Source organism: Neofelis nebulosa, chromosome 15 (assembly GCF_028018385.1).
Source record: "Neofelis nebulosa isolate mNeoNeb1 chromosome 15, mNeoNeb1.pri, whole genome shotgun sequence".
Lineage (NCBI taxonomy): Eukaryota > Metazoa > Chordata > Mammalia > Carnivora > Felidae > Neofelis > Neofelis nebulosa.
The window spans coordinates 57180223-57192847 of record NC_080796.1 but is presented as its reverse complement, the minus strand read 5'-3'; the positions used below and the strand labels follow the sequence as shown (position 1 = coordinate 57192847).

Sequence of the window (12625 nt, the reverse complement as noted above, 5' to 3'; positions counted from 1 at the left end):
AAAATAAAACTCATTTCATGGAAAAAAGGAATCCCACAGCACTTCTTTTTAATAACTGTTCAGCTACAAAATTTTATTGGTATCTTTTTATGTTCCCTCTAGAGGATGTAATGCACAAAAGCATTGCCACGGAACATATAAAATTACAAATGAAATTTATTGTAAAAAGTAGAATGTCTTCTAGACTGGTGTCAGTATTTATTTCATTCATAAACCAAAACTGCAGTATAATATATTCATTGTCAGCAAGTTCATGTGTGTAAATTGCCATCCAATGTTATTGACTGATATAAGACAGATATTGAAAAGACAATTTAAATGTACTCTTCCAAACATAAACTGTTCCACAAAAGCACTGTAAAAACTCCTTCAAGATTTTGGGTTGTGCTTGACATTTATGGTTAACTACATAATTTGGTCGTGTCATAATCCACTGTGTTTGGCAATTTGGCATTAAACGCCTGCAGAGCAGATTGGATCCTCACCACCTCACTGGTAGACAGCTTGAGTCTATGACGAAGCAAGCAAGAGAAAAGATCTAGACGACGCTGACCAGGTGGGGAGAGTTTATTTACACGGTCTCTTATCTCTAGAAGTTGCAAAAGTGCTGAGTCCTGGGATCCCTGAGTATAGGGGTAGTCCAGCTGCAAAATCAAGTCCCGAATTGCTTCAGGGTCAAAGTGCATGCTGTAACCAAACACTTGAATGTTATTGATTTTCATATAACCCAGGTTCCGGGAAGGGTCAATGAATTCCAGAGGTTCGTAGTAAATGCTCTCATTGCCATTGGGGCCGTTTGACTTGATGCGACTCCTCAGGTAGATGTGCACTGTCTCAAAAAATGTCTTCCATTTGTTCCCCAGAGTCAGCGACCAGTTATAACACTGCAGTGGGAGGTCCAGCTTAGTCCGCTCCCAGTCTGGAAAGCTGTTTTCATTCACAGGCATAAACCAGCTCTCTGAGTGGCTGCCTCCGAAGGGATTGACGTAAACAGCCAACACTGGCTCCAGGGTGCTGTTTTTAGTTAAGCAAATCTGTAAGGAGAGACCCAAGATCATGTGGACCAGACTTGACTTGTACTTGTTGCTCTTCAAGGTGAGGAGCATCCGCTTGCGCCAGGAGGGGTCGAACCAACTATTGAGGCGCATGTCGTTGCTGATAAAAATGGCATGGACTTCTATTCGTCTGTCCGTTTTCTGCAACAGGTATTTCATCTCGAGGTCCTGCAGGTCGGTCTCGAAGCCGATGTAGTGATCGGTGGACTCGGCGACCTCCGGCTTGCAGAGCCCCTGGCTCAGCATGTAGCCGGTGTTGCAGGTGCCGCAGCGGGTGCGGTTGTCCGGGGCGCAGGTCAGGCAGGCCGAAGCGTCGCCCACCGTGCAGGGCAGGAACGCGGTGCACACCACCTGGTCGTTCGGACACGTGCACGAGTGCGTCTCTTCCGAAAAGCTGCCCAGGAGGCCGTTCTCGTTGCAGTAGAGAAAAGACTGGATGCGAGTGAGCCAGTAGGTTGAGGTTCTAGAAACACAAAACAGCACGGCTCCGTGTAAATACAAAGACATGTTCTTTGTGTACCGCAACAAAGTTAACCTTAGCTCTGAAAGCTTTATCATTTCTTCAGGTTATTTCCAGTTACTTAACTGAGGTAAAAGAGCTATACGGCTTATGATTGAAAACGATACATATTTATATAACATTTATATATGTTATATATATTTATACTGTATAATTGTTTCCATTCTTCACTGCACAAGATTAGATCTAGAATAGCCCACGGGATACCTTCCAATGAGATTGCATGCCATTTCACTAGGGTACTCAGAGGCTGACTGTGAACATAATTGGGTCGGTTATTGTTTTGAAATGCTATGCAGCAACAGGAAATAAAAGTGATATTATCGTAAAATATCTACAGTAGAATTACAGCATATACATGAGGACGGCTCATTCATTCACTCTTAGCTTCATAAAGCACTGATGTGGTAGGCAGCTAAATAGAAAGTAAAATAAAAATGAAAGAAAAATAAACAACTCTAAAATGTCAATCAATGTATTTAAATCCCGGGGTGTTATCAACATTGACAGAACAAGTACCCACTGAGAGGGAAAATATTATTAAAACGTGTTTGGCTTTATTCTTACAGGCTGCTTAACAATATTGTTGAAAATATCTCGTTAAAACCAACTACAAGTTGTTTTAATAAGAGTTAAGTGTGCCAGTTTGACGTGTTTGATTAGAATCATTAACATTTTTTTCTTCATGATGCAAATGTCAGATTTTGCTTTTCCCTGTTTTCCCACATTATTCAAACTCTTTTGGTGTGTTTAAAATCTCAGTAAAATAACGAAGTGAAATGTGTGGCCCTGTCATCAGATAATTCTTTGTTTTTATCATGCTGCTATCTCACACTAGCCATATGATTAGGGAGAAGTTGAAGGGCGTCTATAACCTGTCGTTCTCTCACGTGAAGAGTGGGAATAGTGATGTCTCCCATATTGCATTCTTGGGAAGAATAGGCTCAGACGGTATGCTTGTGTTTAGAATATTTCACGGTGTATCTATCTTTAATATTCTTATGCTTTTCTGGTGTTCATTATGTAGTACCTATGAGATTTTCAGCGAAATCTATTACACTCGATCCTTTATACCTGTATGCTGCTGCTGTTTAAAGAATTTGTTTATGGAGACGATTGGTAAAGCACAGGTATTAATCTGTGCAAATAATCAATAAAAGCAATCTATTAAGATACTCAGAACAATATTTGAGCTATTTATATTACATAGTCATTTTTGGTCCCTGCCCAGCCTCCCCTTGCTATGCAACACTTACTTTTCTTAAGTGAGATTTTCTTTGTTTTCCCAAATAAATTAAATGACTCCTTTCTTCCCTCTGATAACACTCACTTCTTTTTTTCATGGTACCTTTTTTTTAATTTTAAATTTTATATTACTGGTACCTACTTGTCCGTACTCTATTTCCTCTGTCAAATATAGTGACCAGCTTGCCAGAACCCTGTAGGCCTATTTATCAGTATACAGCACAGTACCAGGTAGCATGCTAGGAGATCACAGCCCATTAATGTTTACGGAATCTTAAGTCAAATGCACAGATGAATTAAAAGACATTTTCTTCGTAAGTGTAATTTTGAGTGAAATTTAAAGCTCTAAAAAGAACATTTAATTCAATTGTAAAGACCCAGCTAGGAAGTGGAGTTATACAACGTACACTTTGACATTTCCACAATTAAATATATGAAAAGCCTTTCTTTTCCACCTTTACTAAATGAAACTGTTTGCTATAGACCCAGAAGAAAAGAAGAAAAATAAATAAACCGAACTCAACCAAAGCATAAAATACTGTCCTCTTAATTATTTCTCACACTGAAAAACACTGACAGCAAAACTGAACCTATTAAATTCACTTCGAACTTTCTGTAGATAATTTAAAAACAAGTTCTCAGAAAAAAAAAAAAAAATTTCCCAGGAGTACACTCAAGAGTTGTGAATGATGTGAGGCTCTTTGGCACTTCATGAGTCAGACATCTATATATGATGCTTCTTGTTTTCTTCCCACAGAAGAAATGTGCAAAAAGCCTCCTTTTGTGGTTTATGAAATAACTTGATTTATTTCTGTATTCAGTCTAGATACATAGAAATTATTACTAATTTTTAATATGTAGTTACTGATACATATATTTCATCAATTTTCTCTTTCACAGGCCATTAATGTCTTGTCCTATTGACTTCTCTCTATCTCTTTCTTCTCTCCCTTTTCCTTCCTCCCTCCCTCCTGTCTGTCTCTCTCTCCTTCCTTCCTTCTTTCCTTCCCTTCCTCCTTCCTTTCTCTCTCTCTCTGTCTTCTGTAACTCTACTTTTGTCTTTCTAATATAAAGAATATAAAATATATATCCTATCTGGATTGGAAATTATATTTTCCTCCCTGAAACCAAAGCATAAATTCCCTTAGCCAATTCATCTTTCACTGTAAGCTCTAATCATGTTTCCAAATCATAAGGACAAACAAACAAACAAAAAAATGAAATAGATGGACCTTAAGGCTAAAGACAGAGCTCACAAAACTAGGGCACTGTAGAGAGAAGCATTTGGACACTTTAGAAAAGCAATGGCTTTTTCAGCTTTCAATCTCCTCCAATCCTTTTCACATCCCCACAGATGCATTACTGAAGGAATGTGTTTCAGCTTTGCGGGTTTCAGCTTGTCATGTATGAATATTGATAACTTGGCACGCTGTCAAAGCTCCCGTACCCTGGGCTGGAAGAGTTAGCATGTGGATTTTCTTCTTTTTTGCTTGTCCTTTCTCCCCTACTACCTACCTTTTGACTATTTTACTTTATTTCACAAGTAGGGAATAGATTTTTAAAGGAAAAAATAATACTGGCAAAATCTAGGCTAAACAAGGAGCCAAAAATAAAGAGAGAAGCCTACCCTGGATTTTTCACTTACCCAAAAAACCACGTACCTTTATTTTTCCCAGCAAAGAAAAATTTGACTACTTTTTCTTTACTTTAAGCAATTTTAAATTGGAATATAAATATAAATTTACAACATAAATTTATATTTAATATATATTTAATATAAATATAAATTTATTTTAAGTGAGTTTAATGGTTAAATTTATAAATTAATGTAATTAATGTAAAATAAATGAAAAGTAGGCTGTATTGAGTATTTTTTTAAACACTGTTTAAAAAATACCTAAATGTTTAAGCAAAAGAGTACCAATTTTTTGTTTTTTTTTAAGTCTGGTATACAGCTTTTGTTCACACAAGCTATCTGGTGTCACTAGGGTTAAGGATAGAGGTTGCAATGTCAGAAGATGGGCTACTGGCAGGCAGGTCTTTTGCTACTCTTTGTCAAGCATGTGGTGTTGTGTATGACATCTACTTAATTGCACTTCAATAAATATTTACTAATACAGGAAGTAAGAAAGGAAAGGAGAAAGGAGGAAGTAGAGTAAGGAGGGAGGGAAAGACCAATTAAAGTGAAAGAACTATGGATTATGGAAGAACAGAAGACAGACATAGTAGAAGACAGCATTGGGGCACCTGGGTAGCTCAGTCAGTTAAGTCTCTTACTCTTGATTTCAGCTCAGGCCAAGATCCCGGGGTGGTGAGATCGAGCCCCACATAGGGCTCTGCACTGAGTGTGGAGCCTTCTTAAGATTCTGTCTCTGCTTCTCTCTCTGCCCCTCAACCCCACTCCCTTGTTCTCTTAAAAAAAAAAAAAAATGAAAGACAACATTTAAAAAAGCCATTGACATGTGATAACTACTATGATATATAGCATTTTAGGAAGGGGAGGAACTCCTTATCTATCAGGAACAGAGTTTGCATTTTGAAAATAATTTCTACAAAGCTTTTATGGGATAGTATTAAAAAGAGAAAACTGCCTTCCAAAATTAAGTGAAAATGTAAAATTTAAGTTAAAAGCCTATAGCATGTTTATATTTGAGGAATCCCGTGGCATCCTAATTTGAGAACTTTAGACAGCCGTTTAACCAGTTTTCCCTGTTTGACATGTGATGTTCCCTGTGTATTTAAGATCTGTTCTTCTCCACAGGATACATGTTATCTGAGACTGGAAGATGGATACCTCATTCTGGGGCCAGAGTTTACCTGGTGATCTGGGACGGGTCTTAATCTTAAGCAGAAGCTCAAAAAAACACTGGTTCAAAGTTTGGTTCTGTGTGACCCTGGGGACTGCAGATAACTGTCTGAACCTTCATGCTTTAATGTGTGACTGCACTTGCCAGCCTTTGACCAGGGTGAAATGATGTAACATATAAACCCCATCATCACTGTGTCACACACAGTAGCTGCTCATAATAAAACAGTATGAATGAAATGCTTATATCTTTTGAATGATAGTAAGTGTGATTGATGAAACAGATTCCTGGGCCTCACTCCAGAGATACTATAAGAATTTCTAGGAACAGGGCTCGGGAATATGCAATCTCAGAGGACATTATGTACACGTAGGCTGTAAGAAAATTAACAACCCAAATATCTACAAGGGGCTCTTTAAAAAGAAGCTAGCCATCAGCATGTAAGAATATGTCCAAAGGGGGCACCTGGGTGGCACAGTCAGTTGAGCGTCCAACTTCGACTTAGGTCATGATCTTGTGGTTCGTGAGTTCAAGTGCCACATCGGGCTCACTATTGTCAGCTTGTAGGTGCAGAGCCTGCTTTGGATGCTCTGGCCCCTCTCTCTACCCCTTCCTCACTTGCGCTCTCCCCAAAAGAGGTAAGTATTAACAAACTGTGTCCAAAAAGGTAGAGAAAAGTTAAGATTTCTGTGGAGAAGAGTCACCAGCAAATGACTTTGAATTTACATGTATGTGGGGCTTGTGGCCCCCATATACACTAAAATTTGTAAACCTTACATTAGAAAAATTTGCCATGTGCATTCACTGAAGACAAAGCAAATACTAAATCCTGCCTTAATAAATGAATTCTACTATGTTACAGTAATATTAATTATTTAGTGAATATCTCCCATGTCATGGGCCAGCTACTTTGTATTCATTATTGAAAATTCTTCACAGTTGCTTCTAAAGGTTAACGTCATTTTAATATTTAAAAAATACTGAGGTTCGTAGTTTCAATGACTTTCTCCATTACACATCTATTAACTATTACAATGAAGACAAACTCAGAGAAGCAAATTCAAATATTATTTTTTAAATGTTGTCGAAAGTGTTCCATGGGATAGCAAGAAAAAGTGCTTAACAAATGACTTTACGGAAAGTATCTATGTTTTGCTATAGGCAGACAGCATCAAAAATAAAATAACTTTTAATTATGATATAAAGTTTAGGTTTTTGAGTCACACAACACTATATTGGCTTCAATCGCTTTTGGGGAGCCAACTATCAACTTTGAACCTTGTTTCACTTACCTCATATGTAAATTGGGAATCAAATATAGGTAGTTGTACAAATTAAAGCACAATTTCAAAAGTACTTAAGAGTGCCTATGCACAGAATAAATGGAAAATAAATGTAAATGCTTAGTCCTATTATCGCTGTTATTACTAGTGTTATCTTTTAAAGAAATGTCGCTGTATGCAGTTCCTTTAATACAAATCCTTTTTTCCTCCAGAAAACTGAAGATTTTATTTCTTCTATGACAATTCATGCATCACATGCCTATTACACTGTATGTCTGTGTTTCACCTTTATCAAAATAGACCTAGTTATTGATAACACAATTAAGATTGTATTTAAAAGTACATGTACAGCCTCTTTGTGACAGTTTTAAACTCTAAACCATGTGTAAAGGCAATATTGCTCAAGTTCAGGACATATATTGTGATGTATAATGGTTTGCACTGAGGTATTAGAACATATGTTGATACAAAAACAATTACCTCCTCTCACGGTTAAATCCTCTCTGAGCACTAATAATCTTATTTCAAAGGTCTCTTATTTCAACCTTCTAATCTTTTATTGCTCTCCAAATCTGTGCAATGTGGATCCAAATCTTAAAACCTAAACAATATAATTTCAGCATCTTTTTGAAGTTCAATATCAGTTTTTTGCATAGAGAATTTTGTTTTAGCCTTCATAGATTTGTGTTTCTCAGACTCTAATACCTTAAACTAAATATGAATTTGGTATTAAGCACCCACGGCTACTTAAACAATCATAAGCTGATTATTAGCTCAGTCACAGGCAGGTAATAACCAAATAATATTCTGTCACTCGCCGTCTTCCATTTCTGTTGTTCTGGCCATCTCAGCCTTGGCGATGGGGCCTGGGGCTCATGTTGACGCCTCCTCCAACACATAATAGTAGTTTCGCTCTTGGAAACAAGTTTACACCCCAAGAAAAAGAATGTCATTATCAAAAAGTCCCCAAGGAAGCATCTATATACTATGTGGGTATATCGATATATATCTAGAGACCTATGGACACACATATACACACATTTTAATTTATTAATGTAAACTGAAGTATCTACTAATAATTTGGCTTGCAGAAGGACAACGAAGAAGTGAGTAGAACAGTTGTAGGTGTTTGCTGTATTCTAAGGAAATTATTAGCTGATAAGTAACATTCATCGAGGATTTATCAGAAATACAGTACGTTAACAGGCGTTATTTATTTACTCCTCATGATTCTCAATACTCACAGTAAGGATGCTTACTGCCCCAATTTGTAGATAAGGGCATGCCTTTTAAAGCTTAAATAACTTAAACCTGCCCCAAGTCCAACAGCCAGTAAGTGATAGAACTGAAAACACATCCCTGGTCTTTATTACTCCCTGTGATTTTGTTTTTGATATGACATCAAAAGCACAAGCAACAAAAGCAAAAATTAATGCATGGGACAACATCAAACTAAAAGGTTTCAGTCTAACTAATTTGTAATTCATTTGGTTGAATGCTGTAACAGAGACCCATCTGCTTACTTCTTAGAGAGCGACTGAAACACTTTGTCCCCAAAGATGCTGCATTTGATACTATAGTTCAAAAAACATCAATAAATATGTTTTTCTTTTACTTGTGACATAAAATATGAAAAGAAACAGGTCAACATTCAGGGTGTGAAATGTGAAGCACGTGAAAACGAACAAAATTATGTTATTATAAATAAAGAGAAGATATTACCAAAAGAACCCCAATATTTTCCTCATTAGGGTTCACATTTCATTTTCTTCCAAAGATTACCAAAAATTGGAATACCTCGCTCATTAAATCACATTAGATACTAAGTTAAAAAGATTTAAAAAGTGGGGCTCCTGGGTGGCTGAGTCGGTTGAGCATCTGACTTTGGCTCAGGTCACGATTTCAAGGTCTGTGAGTTCAAGCCCCGCATCAGGCTCTGTGCTGACAGCCCAGAGCCTGGAGCCTGTTTCGGATTCTGTGTATTCCTCTCTCTCTGCCCCTCCCCTACTCACGTTCTGTCTTTCTCTCAGAAATAAATAAACATAAATTTTTTTTAAAAAAAGGTTTAAAAAGTATTTATTATGTGCAAGTTCAGCTATTAAAAGTGGTTAGTGTAATTGATGAACATTGACACAAATGCAATTATTTCACAAAGATGGGGAAATCTAGCTTCTCCTAAGTGCACCCAAGACGTCATGGTTTTCATCCATTACAATGCCCTTTACACTAAGTCATTATTACCAAATAATTTATGTCTGTCATTATATTACACATTCTGTGAAGAAAAATGTATATTTGCTTACTTCACCATAACATGCTAAATCAATTTATGATGTCTATGATTAAATTCCCCCATTAAAACCTTCTAAACCTTTATTGGTCTTAAAATTGTGCATTATGGATCTAAATTTGAAAATCTAAATAATATAATTTAGGAATTTAAAATAAAATACTTATAAAGAGACCACTCCATTTCATACTTCACAGATGTGTTCATCTCTGATCCTAATACTTCAAATGTAATATAAATTTTACATGAGTGAATAAATTAGTGAACAAGAGAATAAGTTGAAAGAGCAAATTTAAGACTAAATTGGAAATGTCCATTGTACTTTTTTGTTAATATTTCATATGTTTTCTTGATATCCAGTAAGTGATGAACCTTTAAAACATGTCTTGGGGCGCCTGGGTGGCTCAGTCGGTTAAGTGGCCTACTTTGGCTCAGGTCACGATCTCGCGGTCCGTGAGTTCGAGCCCCGCGTCGGGCTCTGGGCTGATGGCTCGGAGCCTGGAGCCTGCTTCCGATTCTGTGTCTCCCTCTCTCTCTGCCCCTCCCCCGTTCATGCGCTGTCTCTCTCTGTCTCAAAAATAAATAAAACATTAAAAAAATTTTTTTAAAAAAAAATAAAAAATGTCTTATTTTTATTATATCTAGTTTTTAAATATTTATTTTTTAAAGTTTATTTATTTTGAGAGAGAGAGACAGAGAGAGAGAGAGAGACACAGAGAGAGAGAGAGAGAGAGCATGAGCAGGGGAGAGGTAAAGAGAAAGGGAGATAATACCAAGCAGGCTCTACACCCAGTGGAGTCCCATAAGGGGCTCAATCCCACAACCGTGAGTTCATGATCTGAGCTGATATCAAGAGTTGAATGCTTAACTGACTGAGCCACCCAGGCACCATAATATCTTTTTTTTTTTTTTAAGTATGGTTCATGACCAATTTCTTACCAACTTAGAGAACATCAATAAAATGTTCTCTACTAAGTCTACTATTTAAATGATTTAAAAGATTTTAACATTTTTTTCTAAAACTAATAGCATACTATTTACATTTAAGGCATATTTTTCAATTAAGTAAACAAAATATAATTTTCCCAAATCTGGTGTCCATCTATTCTTATACCCATGAACATCATTATCACATGAACTGTCTATGATATACCTGTGTTTGTCTGGGGAGCATCCTTCCAAGTAGAATGTCTCTGACTTACCATTTTCTTCTCTCTTAATACAACAATCACTCTTATCTGCAATGGTGGATATCAGCTTAACCCTTTGTGCCCCAAGTAAAGCAAGAACCTGGTTTTTAGAAGCCTTGCACCTGCTCTTTTTGTCATTTTATTACATTTGTGTACTAACAAACTACCCTTAAAATTGATCCATTTTTAATTGCATGACACCCCAATTTTTTTCATATATACTATGTGTTTTGCCTAATTTTGAATCCCTTTACGAACTGACAACACTTAACTTTCATTGTTCAGTTCAATATGTCCTCCATTTAGGCTGCTCCTGTTTCCTTCCCTAAATATATGATTCGCGATTTCAACTACATTGAATTTTCTTGTTTTAGAATTGAATGTCCTTTCTCCTCTGCTTAACCAGCTCAAGATGCAAATCGGACCATTTTTACTCTAAACAGTCTCTTTTGGACAATCTAATTAACTACAACTTAATTCTTTGAACAAATGTATCAGTTATCTATATTACTGTATTTGTAATTAAACCATGTATAAACATATATTGTGGTTTAATAGATTCTTATATCATTTCAACTTTAGTATACTATTTATGATAATATCTGTAATTTTCTACATGTCAGTTTTCTCTTTTTTTTATTTTTAATGTTTATTTCTTTTTGAGAGAGAAGGAGAGAGAGAGTAAGTGGGAAAGGGACAGAGAGAGAGGGAGACACAGAATCTGAAGCAGGCTCCAGGCTCTGAGCTGTCGGCACAGGCCAATGTGAGGCTCGAGTCCACCAACCATGAGATCACGACCTGAGCTGAAGTCAGATGCCTAACCCACTGAGCCACCCAGGCACCCCTACATGTTAGTTTTCTTAATTGGAATATAAGCTCCTCAGAAAAAAGAAAATGCATATTCACTGGAATTCCAGAGACCAATAAAATGCCTTCCTGACCCTCCCAAACCAAACTGCTAAATCAAAATTGAATTATGGACTTAAGTCTGTGGAAAAACTCAACACAAAATGGCAAGTAATTCTGGCAATAATTATTTTTAATGCATTTATGATATGGAAAGTAAGATGCAGTAAACTTCAGAGGCTGAAACTGAAATAAAGAACAATATGAAGGAAGATGTACATTTGCCTGATCTGTATCAAAGACAAAGTCTGGTACACTTGAAAGGCAAGAAGTTGAATTAGGGATCCACTATGTTTGGAAAGACAGACACTATGGATTTAGAGTCAGATTAAAAAACAACAAAAGCAATAGCAATAAACATCTAGTGAAGGAAGAGAGACAAATGAGTGCATGCCCTCACCTTATTGTTAATAGAAGGGAAAAATGCATAATCTCTACATTCAAAAACACAAAATAACTACTTTTTTATTTTTTAAATTTTATTTATTGTTATTATTATTACTATTATTATTTATTTTAGAGAGAGAGTGAGCAGGGGACAGGGCCTGGAGGAGAGAGAGAATCTTAAACAGGCACCATGTTCAGTGCAGAGGCCAGCATGGGCCTCTCTCCCAAGACCATGGGATCATCACCTGAGCCGAAATCAAGAGTCTGTTGCTCAACTGACTGAGCCACCCAGGTGTCCCCTCGTACATGTATTTTCAGCTCTTTGTTCCCACTTGGCAAGAACTTAACCCTGATTATCTCGATAATAAAGGACAAGAAACTGGCAAAATCATGTTTTTATGTACCACACGAAGAAATTTGAAAATCTGAAAGCACTATAGTTATAATTTATAAGACATCAGTATTACATATATTATTTATGCTTCTCAAATTATTGAACAACTGTGAGTAGTATAAGAATGACATTGATTCTATAATGTGAATACCAGTGCTGTACTCTAACTACAAAACTGAAAAGGTTTCATTGAATTTATGGCAATTATAAATGTGATATTGCAGAGGATTATTTTCAGACTGCTAATTTAATTATTAATCTGTACTATGGAGACAAGATAGATATGAAGTAATTTTGAAAAAAAAAAAAAAGATTATCTCCTAACTCAGAAATTGGAACAAAAGAATGTAACTTCAGACTAAGTAATTGCATTTGCATATGTTTAATACTATTTATCTAAATAAAGAGGATGGAAACATGAGGACAAAGAAAGCTGGGGATTCAGTATAGTGATATTTAGCAATGTTTATCTAGCATTATCTGAGCATGAGGTTGCCCTGACAGAACGGTGAGTGGACTCAGACCTCTTGGTAAATTAGCATTTGTGA

General features: G+C 36.4%; 1 protein-coding gene across 3 annotated transcripts in view; it reads right to left on the bottom strand.

Moving 5' to 3' along the window:
* Positions 1-138: 138 nt before the first annotated feature.
* The window catches only part of BRINP3 (BMP/retinoic acid inducible neural specific 3), a 422919-nt gene continuing 410432 nt past the window's right edge, over positions 139-12625 (bottom strand). For all 3 annotated transcript variants that reach the window (XM_058700030.1, XM_058700032.1, XM_058700031.1), the window contains exon 8: positions 139-1518. In XM_058700030.1, coding sequence (XP_058556013.1) covers positions 402-1518 — 1117 coding nt within the window. In that variant the 3' untranslated portion in view covers positions 139-401. The remainder of the gene's footprint in view (positions 1519-12625) is intronic.